Below are 20,537 nucleotides of genomic sequence, written 5' to 3'. Positions count from 1 at the left end.
GAGGGGGGAGGAGGACAGAGGGCTGTAGTGGGGGGGAGGAAGAGGAGAGAGAGAGACAGCGACAAAGACAGAGACATGAGAGACAGAGAGAGATGAGAGAGACAGAGACAGAGAGATGAGAAAGACAGAAACAGAGAGACAGAGAGGAGCAGGAGAGAGCAGTAAAAGCAAGAAGTTGACAGTCCCCAGGGAAGGTAAATTTGGGGGGGTGGGACCCAGCCAGGTCCCTTTCTCCTCTCCAACACAACTCTCTCTCTCCCTCCCTCTCTTCTCTCTCTCCTCTTTCTTGCTATTTCTGTCTCTCTCCTTCTCTCTCTCTCCCTCCTTCTCTCTTTCTCTCCCTCTCTTTTGTCTCTGTCTCTCTCTCCCCTCTCTCTCCCTATTGTAGTTTTTGGGACCATAATTAGTGTTGTCATGACAACCACTGTTCAGTTATTTGGTCCAGGCTAAAGCTTGCGATCCCAGGAAAGGGGGCATCAGGTGACCATCCCCCCCGCCCCGGGATTGGTTGGATCAAATGTAAACAGGAGCCCAAAGTGTTTGAAAAGTGGGCAGGCGGGCCCCGGTGGCCCCCACGACAGTTGGCCCCGGCTGGCGTTGGCCGCCCATCCATTGTGCTGGGAGCGACTGCTGCCCCCCACGGCACGTGGGCCCCATTGTCTCAGGGTCTCCTGCCTAACTGTTTCTGACCCCTATCCCCCTCGCCTCTACCCGGCTCCAAATTAATCTGGCTGACTGACGGTGAGCATGCCCCCAGCCCCCAGGACCATCTGGCTCCCTGCTCCCTGCTGGGGCCCTTCCAGACAGGCCTGACCACCCCCACCCCATCCCCAGGGTCAGGTGGGCGGTGGGGTCAGCCGGGACTCAGTGCACACGCCTCCTGTCAGGGCCTAGGCATCCAGGGCTCCCTCCCCCTGGGGTCGAGGCCAGAGTGTGTGTGTGTATATGTGTGTGTGTGTGTGTGTGTGTGTGTGTGTGTGTGTTTGTACCTCAGCATGTGTGTGCATGCACCTGAGTGTGTGTGTGTGAGGCTCTGAGAGGGCCACGGCTTGGGGGGAGTCACACCCCGGTTCTGCTCCTGGCCCAGAAGGATGGAGTCACCAAATCTCAGGGGAAGAGGCTGGGATCTGGAGCCAGGGGACCCACCTTGGCCAAGCCGGTTCACCTCCAGGGGCCTCAGTTTCCTGGCATGTAAAATGAAGCACCTGGACTTGAGGCCTCGGCCCCTCTGTGGCTCTGCTGATCATGTGCATTTGCTGTGACCTCACCCTTGTGAGAGGCTTTTCCAGGCAAACTCTCAATGAGGGTGAGCCCACCACCTACCTGACCCTGGGGCCTGTCTTGAAGGGCCCCTGCAAGGAGCAGCCCTGTGAGGTACAGAGAACAGGGGGTTATCATGTCCATTTTACAGATGGCGAAACTGAGGCTCACAGAGGCAGGGGGAAAGGAAGGAAATCAACATTTATTAGCACCTACTGTGTGCAAATACTATCTCCTTTGACCTTCACAACAACTTTGAAAGATAAAGTGCCGCTGTTATCTTCATTTTGCAATTGAGGAAAATGAGGCAGACACAGGGTCACGCAGCTAGTGTCTGAGGCTGACTTTGAGCTCAGGTCTTGTGGGGCCAAGCCAGTGCTCTATCCACCGAGCCACTGGCTGCCTAAGCTTGGCTACAACCCGGCAACACCCAAAAACAGTAACCACAGAGGGCGGTGCAGGGGGAAGAAGCCTGGCCAACACCATGGCCTGGATTCAAGTTCTAACTTTGCCAGGGACTAGTGTGGGACCTTGAGTAGGTCACCCAGCCCTGACATCCCCTGTTCTAAAGACCCTCCTAAATTCTAACCCTCTAGGAATCTCTGATCCCTATCCAATCCTTTGGGAGTTTCCATCACTTGGCCTAACAAAGCATCCTCCAGAACACCAAGGCTTACCCATCACCAGCTTCCTGCCATTTTCCCACTTGGACTCCATAAACCACACCTCCTTACCCCTACTCAGAGAAAAACTGGAGTGGTGGGTGACAGTTTCCCTAACCCACTACCTCTAACTGTCAGAGAACCATTTATCCCAGCTGAGAGGGATCTTGTCTAATCCCCTCATTTTATCAATCAAGAAACTGAGGCCCACAGAGGAGAACTGACTTGCCCAAGGTCACAGAGGCACAATTTGAATCCAGGTCCCTCGCCTCCAAGAAACAATGGCCTGTTCAAGACAGGCACCTTGCCATCCCAGAGGTACCCTCTTCTCCCTTTCCCCCTATTTCTCTGGGGGAGGGGATGATCAAATAAATCCCACCATGCTTGTGGAAAAAGCCTCATAATTTCCACTCATGGTCCCTACCTTTTCCTGGATCAACACTCCCTCCTGGCCACCAGCTCCTAGTGCCTGTGACATCCTCCCAGAATATAAGCCCCTTGAGGGCAGGGATTGCTTCACTTTTGTCTGTGTGTCCCTGGCACCTCGCACAGTGCCTGGCATAGAGTAAGCCTTAATATAGCAGTCATTCATTCATCCATTCACTCATTCCTACCCATCAGCCCCTGGTCCTTATTTCTACCCACTGCTCCATCTAGAAAAAGATGCAACATTTAAATTCATGTGGGCCTCTTTTTGCACCCCTTTGGAAAGACGCTGTAAAGGATGGACTGGTCCCACTAGTCTTCAGGGATTGGGAACAAGTGGTCTTGTTTACATCTGAAAAATGAGGCCTCCTGGCATGGAAGGAGCAGCATAGGGCATTGGTTCACAGCCTGGTTTCTAGCCCTTGGCTCTCCGTCAGTCAGTCAGACAGTCAGTCAACAAACACCTACAGAACCAGGCTGGGGATGCAGAGAAAGGCACAAACACGGTATCTTCCCTCAAGAAGCACATGCGGCCATGCCCAGTCCTCAGCCACAGATCTTAATGAGTTTCCAGTGAATCACTGGATCACAGACATCACTGGACAACAACCCCAGAGGTCACTGAGTCCAACCCCTGTGGTCCAGAGAGGTCCACGGGTCATCCAAGCAGTCAGTGGCAGAACTGGAATTCAAGCCTACATCCTCTGATTCCAAAGCCTGAGTTCTTTCCTCCGCCCCAATTATTTCTATAGCTTTTTTAATTTTTTATTTTTTTAGTGAGGCAATTGGGGTTGGGTGACTTGCCCAGGGTCACACAGCTAGTAAATGTTAAGTGTCTGAGGCCGGATTTGAACTCAGGTCCTCCTGACTCCAGGGCCGGTGCTCTATCCACTGCACCACCTAGCTGCCCCATTTCTATAGCATTTTAAGGGGGTTACAAACCCCATGAGGTAGGTTGTGCAGGTATTATCTATACCCATTTTATAGATGTGAAGTCTAAGGCTCACCAGGGCTAACAGCCTTGCCCAGGGATACCTAATGCATTAAGTGTTGGAGCCGGGAAACACGCCTGGGTCCCACATCTCCCTCTCAGGATCCATTGAGGTAACAATGATAAAGTGCTTGGTACCGTGCCTGTCACCACAGTAGGCACTTTATGAGTGTCAGCTAACCTCGCTGTCATTATCATCATCACTGACTCCAGACCCAGAGCTCTTCTTCCCACCACAGGGCACAGATCTCCTAGAGGGCTGGAGCCCCCTCAGAAAAGGATAACTAGGACGCTGAAAAGATCTGGGACTTCCCTCCAGGCGTCCTCGCAAGGATGTAAGAAGATAGGAGCCTGAGAGGGTACAAGGCCATTGGGTTCCTTGATTAACCTGTGTAACTCTTGTCCACGGACTCCCAGAGGTTAGCCTTGTTGGGTCCGCCCAATGTGTGGGCTGAAGGCACCGGTGGAGCACTCCGGCCATCTCCCAGCCACCCCTCCCTCTTCCTGTTCCATGAGGCCCAAAGCTTTGCATCTGTCCCAGACATGCACATGGTCTCTAATCAGTGAGTGAGTCAAACGTTGGCTGACCAAGGAGATTGCTGGGCTCTTTGGAGCTCTTTGTTGTGGTAATTCATTGGCATTGGTTACACTTCTGCACACGTGGGGCAGCTAGGTGGCGCAGTGGATAGAGCACCAGCCCTGGAGTCAGGAGGACCTGAGTTCAAATCTGGCTTCTGACACTTAACACTTACTAGCTGTGTGACCCTGGGCAAGTCACTTAACCCCAATTGCCTCACTAAAAAAAAAAAAAAAAGAAAACTTCTGCACAGGATCATTCTAGTCAGTGTCAGCGTCATTTCTGTCGTCCATTTCCCATTCCAGTTTCCAGTTACTTGTTTAAATAGTTTCAGTATGTTGCTTCAGGTGCACAACCTATCTTTTTTTTTTTTTTTGGTGAGGCAATCGGGGTTAAGTGACTTGCCCAGGGTCACACAGCTAGTGTCAAGTGTCTGAGGCCAGATATGAACTCAGGTCCTTCTGAATCCAGGGCCAGTACTCTATCCACTGCACCATGTAGCTGCCCACAACCAATCTTTTCTTGTCCTTATTATTCTTCCTTCTCATTTCCTACCAATTCTCATCTTAGCTCTGAGGAGTCAATGGTCTGACCGGCCACAGACAGCTGACTCAGGGGCAACTCCCACATCAAAACCAGACTTTTCTTGTCTGTTAGGATAGAATCCATTTTGTTCTTTATCATGTTATTTGGTTCTAACCATACATGGCAGCTACCAAGTCTAGTTTTCTGAGACTTGTCATGAGAGGGAGGCATGAGGTTCATGGATAATCTACAAGTCTTTGGCCTCTCTCATCAGCAACAAATACTGTAGAATTAGGTAAAATTATTTTCATGTTGGGAGACAGATGGCACAGCAGATGGAGTGCCAGGCAACAATTACAGTAATAGCTAACATTTACATATGGGCAGCTAGGAGGCACCATAGTGCATACAGTCCTGGGCTTGGAATCAGGAAGACTCATCTTCCTGAGTTCAAATCTGGCCTCAGATATTTACTAGCTGTGTGGCCCTGGGCAAGTCACTTAACCTCGACTGCCTCAAAAAAAAAAAAAAAAAAGAGGACCACCAGTCAAATTCAAGTTTGTTCACCTTCTGAAAACTCTCTACCGCTGCCTCTGCAGGAGTAAAGGGGGCTACACAGGCTTGAGGGCCATTTTGTATTTTTATTTGTTTCATGGGTTGCTGTGCCCCACCCCCATCCAAAAAAATTATGACCCACCTGGATGGGTCAGCCAGGTTGGCCTTCAGAAAACAGACTTGGCCTGTCAACCCGACCCTACTCAAAGCTTTTCCCACAGGGTGGAATCTGCTAGAACTTCATGTTCCATTAGCAAGAACTTTCAAGAACCCAGGATCACATCCATTTCATGATGAGGGATCAGAGTAGAACTTAGTGGAGAATGAATAATAACAATGACCCTCGTTTCTTTGGTGCTTTACAGGGAGAGCAAGTGTTGTGCCCACTTTTCACATGAGGAAACTGAGGCTAGGAGAGGGAAAGGGACTTGCCCAAGGTCACACAGCTAACAAACGGTAGATCTTTTCCACAGCTGGACCCAGTCACCAAAGGTGTCCCAGCAGAGACGAGTTGGGCTCAGGGATCAATGTTGTAGGATGGGTCACAGCACTGGGTGGGAGGTTGGAGGAGATGATTTCTTCTTCTCCTTCTTCTTCTTCTTCTTCTTCTTCTTCTTCTTCTTCTTCTTCTTCTTCTTCTTCTTCTTCTTCTTTTGCAGGGCAGTTGGGGTTAAGTGACTTGCTCAGGGCCACACAGCTAGGAAGTGATAAGTGTCTGAGGCTGGATTTGAACTCAGATCCTCCTGAATCCAGGGCCGGTGCTCTATCCACTGTGCCACCTAGCTGCCCTGAGATGACTTCTAAGGCTCCTGCAAATGCTGAGATTCTCTGACTTCGGGCAGGCCCCGCCACTTCTCTGGGCCTTGGGTTCCTGGTCTGTAAATGAGGGGAGATCATCCCTTCCAGTACTGACTCTGCTATGAATACTGTGGTTCCAGGTAGAGCCACAACTAGGCCTGAGCCTCGGGGCTCTGCCCCAGGGGCCACGTTTAAACGGTGCTCATGGCTCAGAAGAAGCAGCATCTCATTAGCAATAGGAATTAGTGGAAATAGAAAGCCACCAGAAGCCCAGCTTCCTCTCCCTCACTCAAGAGTTTTCCTGCCCCTTGGGGGTTGGGTGAAGCAGCACAAAATGTTCTGATTTTAGGTGATTTCCACAGATAGAAAGGTCTCCGATTCCTAGCCTACCCCTAGGAGAGGCAGCATGGTAGGGTGGAAAGAGCAATGCTTTTGGAGACAGAGGAGGGTCTGGATTCAAATCCCACCCACCACCTGTGTGCTCTTGGGCAAATCCTTTCCCTATCCCAGGCCTCAGTTTCTTTTTCTGTCAAATAAGGGTATGGAGCAGCTCTGAGAGGAGATGACTTTGTGACTCCAGGGCCCTTCCCTTTCTCGGGGGCTTCCCATGAGGGCAGGTAATGGGACCCTCTAAATAGGCGGCTAGCTCAGGTAACTACCACTAGGGGCAGTCAAGGCTGAAGCTGGCTGGATGATCTAGCTCTTATGCTCCTGCATGGGGTCAGTGCTTTCATTTAGGCAAGCCTGTGTTTGGGAGCTGGGCTGGCGGGTGTGCCAGGGTCTGGGAGAGGCCCTTGTCAAAGCTGGAATGGGGAGTGGACAAGAGAAGATGGTGGTGAAGTGGGAGGAGAGAAGAAAAAGGAGGGGAGAAAATGAAAGAGGAAATGGAAGATGGAAGAAGGGGAGAGGAAGATGAGGGAAGGGAGAAGGGAGGGAAGGAGGGAAGGAAGGAAAAAAGGAAGGGAGGAAGGGAGGGAGGGAAGGAGGTCAGTTCCCGTGGACTGAATGACCGCCTCTATGCCGATGACTCTCACATTATCTATTCTGCCCCATTCTCTCTGCTGGCCTCCAATCTCGCATCTCCAGCTGCCCCTCAGACATCTCGAACCGAATGTCCAGTAGACATCTTTAACTCACTACGTCCAAAATGGAACTCATTATCTTTCCCCCCCAAACTCCAAACTCCCCTGTCACTGTGGAGGGCACTATCCTCCCAGTGCGCCCAGGCTTACAACCCAGGAGTCATCCTGGACTGCTCACCATCTTAACCCCCACATCCAAGCTGGGGCTGTGGCCTGTCCACTTCACCTCTACAGTATGTCTTGAACATGCCCACTTCTCTCCTTGGACACTGCCACATAGCCTAGAGCAGCCCCCTCACCCCCTCATGCCTGGCATACTGCAATGATCTGCTGGTGAGTCTCTCCCTGCTCCAATCTATTCTCTATTCAGCCACCCAGACGTTTTTCCTAAAATCTGGGTGTGATCATGTCCCCCTACTATTCAGTAAACTCTGCTGCCTCCCTGACACCTCCAGGAGCAAATACAAAATCATTTGCTTGGCATTCAAAGCCCTTCCTAACCTTTCCACTCTCCTTATGCCTCACACACCACACGCACTCTTGGGTCCAGTGACACCGGCCTCCTGGCTGTTCCACATCCAAGACCCTTCATCTCCTGGCTCTGGTTCCCCATGCCTGGAAAGCTTCTCTGCTCTGAGCATTGACCTCCCTGGCTTCCTTTCAGTCCCACCTAAAATCCCATTAGATTGTAAGCTCCTTGAAGGCAGGACCTTATCTTTTGCCCTGTTTTGTGTCCCCAGCCCTTAGCACAGTGCTTGGCACATAGTAGGTGCTTAATAAATGCTGACAGCTCGATTGAGCTAAGCTCCCTTCTCAGATCTAACATTCCAAGTGCTAAGGCCCCTCCCCTCACTCACATGCCGCCATCTTGGCTGTCCCATCATCAGTTCTAGTTCCCAAGCTGACACTTCTCCTTTAGGGCAGTCGCTAAGGTAACCAACCTTGCTTCTCTGTTAAGGTGCCTTCTCTGTCAGCCCAGGGTGGGCGTGCCCTACCTGGCACTGATCACGCTCTACTCTAACCTGAGGAGAGGCGGTACCGCCTACCCACTCGCCTCCTTCTGCATGTTCTCACCAGGAACAGGAAGGGAGGTCCTGTTACATGCTAATAAGGACACATCTTTGTTCCTAAACCTAAGGACACAAACGAGGATTAAGCCCAGGATGTGGCGTTTACCCAACCTCTCATTTGTTACTGACAACAGGGAAACTGAAATGTAACCTTGGGAGCTAAACAAGCTGCGGAGAGGAACACGGTCTTAAATGCCTTGGAATCACAGGAGCCTAGATTGACAGAGCAGGGAGGGAGTCTTAGAAAACAGAATATCCGAGCTGGGAGGGCCCTTAGAACAGGGGATGTCAGACCTGGGAGAGGCCCCAGAACAGGGGATGTCAGAGCTGGGAGGGCCCTTAGAACAGGGAAAGTCACAGCTGGAAGGAGCCTTAGAACAGGGGATGTCAGAGCTGGGAGGGGCCCTAGAACAGGGAAAGTCACAGCTGGGAGGAGCCTTAGAACAGGGGATGTCAGAGCTGGGAGGGGCCCCAGAACAGGGGATGTCAGAGCTGGGAGGGGCCTTAGAACAGGGGATGTCAGAGCTGGGAGAAGCCTTAGAACAGGGGATGTCAGAGCTGGGAGAAGCCTTAGAACAGGGGATGTCAGAGCTGGGAGGGGCCTTAGAACAGGGGATGTCAGAGATGAAATGGTACCTTAGAGACCATCTGGTCCAGTTGTTCTTAACCAGAGGCCTGTGTACATGTGTCTGACTGAACTGTGGATTACAACAAAACAGGTTTCCCTTGCAATGCCGTGTTTTTCTATAATCTACTAAAGATGTGATTCTGAGAAGGGGCCCCTTGACTTCCTGACAGCCCAAGGGTCCAGAACACCAAAAGGGGACCGACAGCAGTGCATTTCTGCTTTAAGGACTGCAAAGCCCAAGAGAACCATTAGCTCATTTGACCCTGACGATGACCTTGGGAGGCTGGTGCTCTCATCATTATGCCCACTTTACAGCCAAGGAAACCGAGGCAGGCAGAAGTTAAGTGAGTTGCCCAGGGTCACGCAGCTGAGGCCAAATCTGAACTCAGGTCATCCTAAATCCAGGCCCAGGGCTCTGTGTGCAACGTCCATGAGCTGTCACTGATGAACTCCTCATCTAGTTCAAAGGCTTTGATTTTGTAGTGGGAAAACAGGAAGGACACAGAGGTAAAAGACTTGCTTGAGATCACAAAGGAAGGGATGGCCGGGGAGTGGAAAAGCTCCTCTTTCTGGGGCACACAATCTGGACCCGACTCTCTCTGATGTACTGGGCGTGTGGAGGGGCTGCTCTTAGAGCCGGCCCAGTGCAGGGGCATGAGGTGCAATGGGCTTGCCCGACGGGCTGGACAAGGAGGCTGGGGATGGACTGATTCAGTGTGAGGCACGCACACGCACAAGCGCACACACATGCTCATATACTCATACTTGCACACACTGACATGTACTGACACACACATACAGGCTCATATACTCTCACACACACACGCACATTCATGCGCAGGCTCATATACTCATACTTGTACACACTGACATGTACTGACACACACAGGCTCCTATACTCTCACACACTCACACACACATTCACACACAGGCTCATATACTCACATACTTACACTTGCACACACTCACATATACTGACACACACATACAGGCTCCTATACTCTTGCACACTCACACACAGGCTCATATACTCACATACTTACACTTGCACACACTCACATATACGGACACACACATACAGGCTCCTATACTCTTGCACACTCACACACAGGCTCATATACTCACATACTTACACTTGCACACACTCACATATACTGACACACACATACAGGCTCATATACTCTTGCACATGCACGCACACACACATTCACATGCATGCACACACAAAGGCTCATATACTCACGCACAGGCTCATATACTCACACTTGCACACACATGCAGAAGCTCATATACTCTCCCACACTCACACACTCACACTCTTCTCAAACATCCCACAAACACTGGATGACTGCATGACCAGCCTCATTCTATCCAACCCTCCAGAGGGAGTCCCTGGCCCAGCCTCCCTTTCTCATCAGAGCCCTCAGGCCTCCTGAGCAAAGCTCAAAGAGACGATGTGGAGAAAAGACTAGAGCAATGGGCCAAGCGATCATTGACTCTGTATAGCAACGTGACGACTGGGAAGGCTTTGTGATCAAAGGCTCCCAGGGACCCCAGAGACCACCCAGTCCAATGGTCTCTGAAGGAAAATGATACATGGAGAGGGAGGAAGTGATTTGTTCAGTGTCACACTGGGAGGGAGCATCAGTCAGGATTTGAACACAGGTCCTGAATCCAAATCCTGGATTCCACTATACCATACTGCCTAGCACCCAGAATGTCATGTCGAGAAGGTGCCTAGAACTCAGTGTCAGAGCTCAGAGGGGCCTTAGAACAGGGAATGTCAGGACTGGGAAGGGCCTTAAAAAGTATCCAATCCAACTCTTTCACTTAACAGATGAAGACACTGAGGTCCAGGTGGGTAGATGACAGACAAATCTATGACTAAAACCCAGCCTCCTCCCCCCCAATCTAGGACTGGCTTCCCTAAATTGAGCTCAGTCCCAGGGGTAGGCACAGCCCCATCGCCCTGCCGATGTCTCAAGGAAGAAGGGTCACTGACCTAGTGTTTATGCGGGTGTTCATGCAGCGAGGATGAGGCCCTGGAGCCTGGGCTGGGGGGCTCTCTATTCCCCCTCCCCCTGAGCCTCTGAAAGGCTCCTCCTGGCCTTGGTGCGGAGGCAGCCGGCCTTCTGCCACCTCATTTGGGGAGGCCTTGCACCGCTAAGCATCCCATGATTGCTCCTGAGAGGCCACTGCTGGCGAGGCCAGCTGCTGCCCGTCCACTCCCTGCAGGGCAATTGAAAAATAACGGCCAAGCCCCGCACAGCCCGGCTGGGGGAGGGTCTGCTGGGGCCCAGGCTGAGGGGGCTGGCAGGGATGGGGGGGGGAAGGTCCCCTGCCCTTAGCCAGAGAGCCAGAGGCAGGGGATCTATCACTGAACAACAGTTCTGAGGTCTGAGCTGGGGCTGGAGATCCCGGCCAGACCCCGGGAGCTGTGGGGGCTGGAGACCAGGTCCCGGGATTCTTCTCCAGGGCTTGGATCCAAACGCTAAAGAGGATCAGCAACTTTTTTGTCCTTTGGCCTAATGATGCAGAAAGCTACCCCCTCTACCAACTGTACGAGTGTACAGCTCCTGGGGAAGAGAGCGCTAGATGTGGAGTCAGGAAGACCTGGGTTCAAATCCTGCCTCAGATACACAAACTGCGCGACCCCGGGCAAGTCACTCTTATTCTGTGAACCTGTTTCCTCACCTGTACAATGGGGCAGGGGAGTAGACTCAATGACCAGCCCTAAATCTATGATCAACACTTTTCACAGTGCCCAGCACACAGTAGGTGCTTAATTAGTGTTTGTTGACTGACCAATTCGGTGATTCCCATGACCTCTGAGGTCCCTGCCAGCTACAGTCACTAACTCTCTGAGCTGCAGCCTGGAGTCGTATGGTGGTGCTTCCTGGAGATGCTGGGGATTTTCTTAAACTGAGCCCCCTTAGCATCAACCTGGGGGTGGTGGGAGGAGCTCGGGGCTCAGAATTACCAGGCCCAGGTTCTTTCCCTGCAGCTGCTGCTGCTGCTGGCCATGTGACCTGGGGCAAAACACCACTTCAGTGCTCAGAGACTCTATATCCTCATCTGCGAAATGGGCGGCACAAACCGCAAGGAGACCGCTACAAGACGCATCCACGTGGGGACTCACTCCAAGGGCAGACGGCAGTCCCCCACCCCCACCACACCCCATGGCACCCACTCCATTGAGGTCTTGTCCTCCCATGAGAGTAGGGACTAGGAACAGCTAGCTGGGGTAGTGAATCCAGCCTCAGACACTTACGAGCTGTATGACTTTGGGCAAGTCACTTAACCTCAACTGTCTCCCAAAAAAGAGAGAGAATAGACTGTTTCATCCTTTGTATTTGCAGCCCCAGTGCCTGGCACCTAGTAGATACTTACTGAATACTTGCTGATTTTATGACATGAGAATGGACACTAAGGCTTGTTACAGATTAGCCCACTCTCCCCCCCTCAGGACCACTCTTTGGGGGACCCTCAATTTCAATTCTTTGGAGACTGGAGTGAGCCAAGGGGACAGAGACAGGGACTGGACCTGTGAGGAAACGCCCTCTACCAGTGCAGGTTGGCACCTTCTCCACCCCATATAGTCTTAGAGAGATTTGCTCGGAGCACAGAGAGGCCAAGTGACTTGTCCAAGATCACACGGTCAATATGCATCAGAGGCCATACTTGGAACAGAGGTCCTTTTGGCTCCAAGGCTAGCTTTTATCCACTAGGCAACACGGCCTCTCCATGACTTTCTAATAATACATTGGTATCGATTATTTCACTTGAGCCCACAATAACCCTGGGAGGTAAAGGCTTTGGGTGTTATCACGTCTATTTGATGGATGAGGAAATCAAGGCTGAGGATGGTTATAAGACTTGCTGGTGAGTCACGCAGCTAATGAGCCTCAGAGGCAGGATTTGAACTCGTGGCTCCTTGATACCAAGGCCACCAATACTCCCATGGCCTGTGCAAACAAATGCAGAGCATTCTGTAACCAGAAAGTGCCACAGAAACGTTTCACATAATAACAACCATGTTTCTATAGGCTCCAAGGCTTGCCAAGCTCTTTAGGAGAGGAGATACCTGAGGCAGCTGGAACACCAGGCCTGAGGTCAGGAAGTCCTGAATTGAAATTTGGTCTCAGAAACTGACTAGCTGTGTGGTCCTGGGAAAGTCCTTAGCCCATGTCTGCCTCAGTTTCCCCAAATGGAGATCATAACAGCCCCTACCTCCAAAGGTTGTGAGGATCAAACAAGAAGTGCTTAGCACAGTGCCTGGCATACAGTAGGCATTTAATAAATGCTTGTCCTCAACCCCTCCTTTGAAATAATGCTAAGTTCCTTAAAAAAACAACAACAACAACAACAAAAAACCGCACGTCTGCCTCAGTTTCCCCATGTGTAAAATGGCCTAGATGGTCTCTGAGGAATGCCCTCCGGTCCGTGGGCCTCAGCTGATCTAGCACCTCGGAGGTGCTAATGAGCTCCGAATCTAGGCTCCGCCACCCTCTTTATTGGGGTTCTGCGGCCAGAACATCACACAGACTGGGCAGCACTCAGGACTGGCCTCTCGTACACGTGGCGAGCTTGGCCTTTCTGTCTGTCCACGACCACCTCCTGACCCAGAAACTTTCCAAGGCTCATGGGGCCAGAAGCCATGGCCACCTTAGTGCAATTGAGAAGCGCACTACCGCCCCCTGCTGGGCGGGTCATATTCTGGGGGCAGCCCACAGAGCCCTCTGGGCATCAGGATCCCTTCCCCAGTGCCTCCGGCTTGCCCAAGGTCTAAGACAAATCACTTCTCTCCATTCCCCACATTCACGGTGGCTTCCTGTGGAATTAACTGTCTGTGTGACCTCATACCTTCTCAGCTTCAGTTTCCCCATGGTTAAGTGGGGAAAAATTACACATTTCAGATATCACAGGGTGGCTTTGAGGAAACTGCTTGCAAACTTTCAGACATCTCGGTGGCCCAGCGATAGGGAGCTGGCCTTGGAGTCAGGAAGGCCGCCTTAGGCACTCACTTCAGCCTGCCTCAGTTTCCCCATATGTAAAATTGGGGTGATAATAGCGCCTGGCTCTCTCCTGCGATTGGCGTGAGGCTCAAATGAGATATCTGTAAGGCGCTATATAAGTTTTCACGATTATCACTGACATTGATTCATAAACATGAGCTCATAATAGCATTAGCTAGTGGTAGCAAATATCTCTAAGGGCTTTTAAGAGTTTGCAAAGCACTCTCCATAAATGGTCTCACTAGATCTGTACAACTCTGGGCCGCAGGGGCTATTCTTACCCCATTTTGCAGATGGGGAAACTGAGGCAGGCAGCCATGAAGTGACTTGACCAAGGACACAGAACTAGCAGGTGCCCATCTACACTGGGGGGAGAGAATTTACTCGCTGGGATATCCCTAACGGATCCAGTTGAAAACAATGATCACACCATGAAGGTTATTTCATTATTATGAAACTGAACTGTTGGCATAAGGTCTGAATGACACATAGGTTGGAACACGACCCACCTCCTGGGCTGGTTGTGAGGATCAGTGAAGATAATGTATATGAGCTGCCAGATAAATGGTGGGGGGAGGAGGGGGTTCAGATCTTCAAGGTCCTCCCAAACTTGAGGCTGACTGTTTGAAACACCTACTGTGCTCCTACAGAGAAATGAGGCATTGACTGACTTAAGGAGCTCTCAGCTTCAGGGACCCTCCTGTGAAGCTAGAAGCAATCACCAAATAATCATGCTCACAGGGGGAGAGGGAGGGGGAGGGGGTGGGGGAGAGGGAGGGGGAGGGGGTGGGGGAGAGGGAGGGGGAGGGGGAGAGGGAGGGGGAGAGGGAGGGAGAGGGAGGGGGAGGGGGAGGGGGTGGGGGAGAGGGAGGGAGAGGGAGAGAGGGAGAGGGAGGGGGAGAGGGAGGGGGAGGGGGAGAGGGAGGGAGAGGGAGGGGGAGGGGGAGGGGGTGGGGGAGAGGGAGGGAGAGGGAGGGGGAGGGGGAGGGGGAGGGGGTGGGGGAGAGGGAGGGAGAGGGAGGGGGAGGGAGAGTGAGGGGGAGGGAGAGTGAGGGGGAGGGGTGGGGGAGAGGGAGGGAGAGGGAGGGGGTGGGGGAGAGGGAGGGAGAGGGAGAGAGGGAGAGGGAGGGGGAGAGGGAGGGGGAGGGGGGTGGGGGAGAGGGAGGGAGAGGGAGGGGGAGGGAGAGGGAGAGAGGGAGAGGGAGGGGGAGAGGGAGGGAGAGAGGGAGGGGGAGGGGGTGGGGGAGAGGGAGAGGGAGAGGGAGGGGGAGGGGGAGAGGGAGAGGGAGAAAGAGAGGGAGGGGGAGGGGGAGAGGGAGAAGAGAGAAGGGAGAAGAGAGAAAAGAGGAGAGGAGAGTCTTGGTTTTACCCAGAGTTCTGTCCTCAATGATCTAAGAGGGGCAGATGAACAGTCTTCAGGGGCCACACCCACAGCTAACACTGAGCTCCCCATTGATCTTCTGTGTGACCCTGAGCATACCCTTTCCCTGGATCTCAGGCCTCAATTTCCTCCCCTGTGAGATGCTGAGATGGGGCTCTCAGCCCTCCCTGTTCCAACACTCTGTGTTCAGAGACCCCTCCCCTCCCCATCAGCCTGTTCTCTCAGGGAAGGCAGGGGCTGTTCTGGCCTTTCTGGGTTCCCCAGCACTTAGTAGGTGCTTAACAGATTCTGTTGCCCTGACCTCTCACAGCAGACGTTCCAGGTCTATGCCTCCTTCCACCTTTGCCTATTCACTCTTGCCTCTGGGGTCGGGCAGAAATGGTTGTTGAATGACCGGCTGCCGTTGCTCAGCCCATGCTAACCATGCTCAATCTCCAGAGCCCCCAGGCCCCTCCAGGCCCCGGTGGCTGCCTCCAGCTTCCCAGGCCCAGGGCTGACTGCGGCCCCTCCAGCCACTAATTGGCGGCCCAGGTCCCCCACCCCCTCCCCGGGGCAGGACCCGCTGGGGGCAGACAGCAGGAGAGTAAACGGAGCTGATCAGAGTTGACAGGTCCATTCATCCCCCGTGGCCTGGCACTCTCCAGCTCCTCTCCTCTCCCCGGGCCTGCTGCGGTTCCCCCTGACCCAGCGCAACCTCCTCTGCCTGGAATCCCCAGGGCTTTCCCAGGGCTGGGGGCTCGCTTTGTGCCCGGCTGGAGGTGGAGGAAGAAGAACCAGGTCAGGGGAGGCCCCCTCGGGCCACAGGGTCTACCTAGGCTGTAGCTCCTGGTCTGAGCATGGAGCCAGGTACCCTAACCTCCACCACTGCTCCACCAGGACGGCTTGGGGCAAGTTGCCGGCTCCTCCTGGCCTCAGTGTGCTCAGCTGTAAAGAGCCGTCCATCTCTCCCAGGATCCAAAGCTCCATGAGCCAGAGGAAGACCCCCAACCTCAGCCTCAGTTCTCTCATCCACAATTTGTTGGGGGGGGGTTCTTGGAGACTACCTCCCTCAGGGGTGTTGGGCAGTTTGGAGAAGTCCAGGGACTTCTCATAATCATACAGTGAATCACATAAACCAAAATACTTGGGATTACAAAGGAGGCTCATTACACTGAACTGCAGGTGCCAAAATATTTTTTTAAAGAAATTGACAGACCTCAGGTTAAGAACCCCCATTAGTAAGACCTCATTTGCTCTGGAGTCAGGAGGCATGGATTTAAATCCTCCCTCTGCTTGGGGCACCTGGGCCTTAGTTTCTTCTGTCAAATGAGAATCATGGACAAGCTGGTCCCTGGGGGCCCTTCCAGCTCTGGTCTACAATCTCAGAAGTCCAGAGCGGGTTGAGCAGGCAGGGCATGGGGCAGTCCTGGGGTTCCCGGCCATTGTCTCCAGATCTAGTCTTTCCGTTGCACCATTATTGATCAGTTTCTAGAGGGGGGGATGGGCCCATCCAAAAGGACCTTGTGTCCTTCCTCTGGCGTGAAATCTAATTCTTGACCTAGATGACCCCTAGGGTCCCTCTCTCGGGTCCAAAAAGTTGGATGCTTCCATTAAGTGAGTGTGTGAGGTCTCCGTGGTCAGCCTGTAGTGTGAAGTCCGTCGCCATGTCCCTACTATACAAACACATTTTGTTCTCTCTCTCTCACACACACACACACACACACACACACACACACACACACACACACACACACACACACACACACACTGCTAACTTCCCTTTGGCTGAGTCTTTAAGGAGATGGAGAGAGGCAGATCAAGGGGGTGTCTGTGTGTGGGAGGGGAGAAGCCTGACCTCTCACCCAAAACCCCGACCCATCCCACCTCCAGCAGATGAGAGGGAACTAACTCCTATTTCTGTTGGGCATTCAGGTTTAAAAGCCCCTTTCTTCTCAACAGATGAGCAGGGCAAGTATCATCATGCCCGTTCTACAAGAGTTACCAGACTTAAATAATCATGATGATCACGATAACTAACGTCTACACGGTTCTCTATGGTTTCCAAAGCACTTCATACATATTCTCATTTGATCCTCACAAGGGAGATGCTGTGATTATCCCCATTGTCTAGATGAGTAAACTGAGGCTCAAGGCTTAAGTGATTCCCCCAAGGATTGCGTAGCTGGTGAATACAGGAGGTGTGATCTGAACTCATCTTCTTGACTCCAGGCCTATCACTCCAGACACAATGGGAAGAGGTCTTAGCTACCATCTAGCCCAGCCTCTATGAGAGTGAGTGTGAGTGTGTGCAAGTGTCTGTGTGTGTGTGTGTGTGCGTGTTTTAAATGGATGGTAAAACCGAGGTCCAAAGAGAGAGACTCATACAAGTAATAGGGACCTGAGTCAGGATTTGAACCCAGGGTCCTCTGTTCACTCCCCTCACCCACCAGAATGGGGATCAAGGAAGTGCCCAGCCGCATACTTGGAGGAAGTGGTGGGGGCCAGATTTGAACCTGTGCACCTGGATGCCAGTCTTTCTGGCTGCCCAGGGGTGACTGTTAGTTGCCTCCCCCCAAATCACAATAGGGTGCTCTCTGCTGCCCCCTGGCCATGGGGAGGGAACAGCAAGGAAGGCACACTGTTCCCCCCACACACTCGGGGCAGGGGCAGTGGGCATCCCAGGGGCAGTGGGCATCCCGGCCTGGGGAAGCTTTTTAAATCATGGAATTCCCTAATTGCCTCAAGCCCCCAGGAATCCCTAGTAGTGGAGGCCCCAGGGGCCAGTCTCTCACCTGAGCCAGAAAGGCCAGTTTGGGTAGGAGCAACCTGCCTTCCGGAAGCTGAGCCGACAACCCTACAGCTCCTCCAGTGGTCCCAGCATCGCCTCAGTGGGCAGACCACGGCTGGGGAGGGGAGGCGAAGGGGAGGGAGATAGGACAGGATATCTGGACGTAATTGACAACAAAAACAAAACAATCCCTCACCTGTATTCCTGCGGAGAAGGGTGAAGATTTTGCCCTGAATTTCTAATGATTCCTGACATTATGGTCGTGATGTCACTTTCTATCATCTCCTTGGAGGGAAAAGACAAAAAAAAAACTTGGTTAGGGAGGTGAGTGAGCCAGTAATCAAGTCAGGTATTCAAGAGAATGATTCAGGGAGAGACTATGGGAAAGGGGTGGGGGTGGGGGGCGCGGGAGAGAAGAAATGGAGAAGGAAGAGACAGAGGAGAAAGGAGAGAGAGGAAAGGGAAGATGGAAATGAGTGGAGAAGAAAGGAAAGAAGAGGAAGAGGAGTAGAGACAAAAGAGAAAAGAAGAGACGAGATAAAGAATAAAAGAAATTAGAAGGAAGATGCGAGGAAAGACAGGAGAAAAAGAAGAAAAAAGGAGAAGAGGAAAATAGGTGAGAGGAGAGGGTAGAAATGAGCGAGAAGATGGAAGGGAAAAGAAGGGAGATAGAAGAGAGGAAAACATTGGAGACGAGAACAAAATAAAGGTGAGAGGGAAGGGGGAAAAGAGAAGGGAGAAAAGGAGAGGAGAGAGGAAGAGGGAGGGGTGAAAGAGAGAGGAAGAGAGAAAAAAAGAAGGGGAAGAAAGAAACAGGAGAGGGAGGGAAAGAAGGGGAGGAAGAGAGAAGATAGAGAAAAAGGGAGGAGGGAGAGAAAAGAGGAAGAGAGAGAAAAAGAGGGGGAGAGAGAAGGGGCAGGAGAAAGACGAGAGACGAAGAGAAAGAGACGGAGAGGGGAAAAGAGAGAGACAGACAGACGGGGGCGGGGGGGGGGCGGGGAAGGGGAGAGAGAGGATCGAGAGCTCACTCCCGAAGGTTCTTGGACGTCTCCCCCTCCCCCTATTTCCAGAGCCTCACTCCACCTTTTAGAAGTCAAGTCAAAAAGCGTTTATTAAGCGCTCATTGTATACTAGGCACGGTGCTAAGCGCTGGGGGTTCGAACCAAGGACGACCTGGAAAAGAGGTACCCCAGTTTCCTTGGCCCTAAGAGCGGATCCCCAGTAGGGAGGGGGACGTCACCACCTGAAGATGTTCTGGAATCCCAGGACCGCCCCCCCCCCCCCGGCCAGGTAGTCCCGTCCGTACCTCCCTCTGCCCCTCGCCCCCAGTCTTCCACCCCCAGTCTACGTGGTTCCCACGCAGAATTTTCAAACACTACGAATCAGCCGGGTCCGTCTGCTAGGGAAGGCAGGCTGGAGGCGCACCGGGGGCCGTTGCTATCTCGACAGATACAAACACTGACTACTCCTCTGCGGAGCGACACCCGCACCTGCGACGGCACGGTCTGGGGCAGGGAGTTCTTTCCAACAAGCCAGAAATGCATGAAAGGCGGGCAGCGCTTAGAGCCAACAGGAAAGACCGCCTCCCTCAAAAAAAAAAAAAAAGCCTTAAAAAAACTCAAATGCAAAACAACCCCAAATTCCTACGCATTTAAAGAGCAACGACGTGGTACCAGTAAGTTTCCCAAAACGCCGCAGATGAGACGGACGCGAAAGAGGAGGGCGACCGCTTGGCTAAGGCGCCCTCCCCGAGCGCCTTGCAGCATCCCAGAGGAGCTCGCCCGAAAGCTCCCCTGGCCATGCAATCAATGCCGGGCTCGCCCAGCCGCAAAGGAGCCCGCTTCCCCGCACCTGCCCCGCGGGCGAGATGCTGGCTGCCGAGGGGATGCAAGCAGAGGGGATGTGGCAAGAGGCTGTACCTGATGGCGAGCTGGGCGGCGGCGGCGGCGGCACCTCTGTGGCCTCTAAGGGACTCCCCCTCCGCTCTCGCTCGCCCGCTCGCTCGCTCCTGCAGACCCGGCTTTGCACGCTCAGCCTCCCAACCGTTTTCAAATTTCCCTCTCAGGAGCTGTCCAGCTTGGGAGCATGCGCAGTGGGCAGAAGAGGGTGTGTGTGTGCTGGGCAGGGTCAGCTCTGGGGCAGGGTCAAGGGGATTGCCGCATTTCCCAGCAGCCCCCCCCCCCCTCCCCGCCTTCCCACACCCCTCACCCCCACCCCAGCCTCTCCCGGGAGCGCCGGCTAGCTGCTTCTTGCTGGCGGGGGAGACCCGCTCCACCTCCACTCCCACTCCCGCTCCCACTCCCACGGTGGGCTGAAGCCAGTAAAGGATGGGGTGGGGGAGGGAGCCTCCTGGGGACTTTCAGGGGGTGCGGGAAGCCAGGGGGAGATTGCAATAGTCAGAGGCAGAAAGTTGCGTGGTTCCTGATGCGCCCAAACTTTCCTTGCACCCGAGTTCTCGGGAGGGGGAGGAGGAGGGAGGGAGAGGAGTTCTCAGCTCCCGTCCGGCTTTGAATCTACTACTCAATTCTTATCGCCCCCAGACCGTGGGGTAGGAGGGGCCGGCCACCGAGGCTCCCTCCTCTGGCCCAGGTGCACCACCTGCGCCGGCCCCTTTAAGAGAGCTGCGCTCGGCAAGGCCCGGCGCGAGCCGGATCGGGGCGAAGGGGGGGGGGTAAGCGCTCGCGCTGGAAGCCTCCACCTGCTCCCGACGGGGGGGGGGGAGCAGCGCGTCAGGGCGGGCGCTACCACGGCCGCCTCCACCCCCACCCCACCCCCGGCCTGCCAGGCCCGGGTGAGCCCG

General features: G+C 53.4%; 1 protein-coding gene across 1 annotated transcript in view; it reads right to left on the bottom strand.

The window, feature by feature from the left end:
- FOXN4 (forkhead box N4) overlaps positions 1–19,842 on the bottom strand; it is a 29,477-nt gene extending 9,635 nt beyond the window's left edge. Inside the window, exons 1-2 of the mRNA XM_043979188.1 lie at positions 19,657–19,842; positions 17,934–18,022 (exon numbers count right to left, since the gene is read on the bottom strand). Coding sequence (XP_043835123.1) covers positions 17,934–18,019 — 86 coding nt within the window. The 5' untranslated portion in view covers positions 18,020–18,022; positions 19,657–19,842. The remainder of the gene's footprint in view (positions 1–17,933; positions 18,023–19,656) is intronic.
- Positions 19,843–20,537: the final 695 nt, after the last annotated feature.

The sequence above is a fragment of the Dromiciops gliroides genome, chromosome 1, assembly GCF_019393635.1.
Source record: "Dromiciops gliroides isolate mDroGli1 chromosome 1, mDroGli1.pri, whole genome shotgun sequence".
Classification (NCBI taxonomy): domain Eukaryota; kingdom Metazoa; phylum Chordata; class Mammalia; order Microbiotheria; family Microbiotheriidae; genus Dromiciops; species Dromiciops gliroides.
This window is presented reverse-complemented; position numbering and strand designations above follow the sequence as displayed.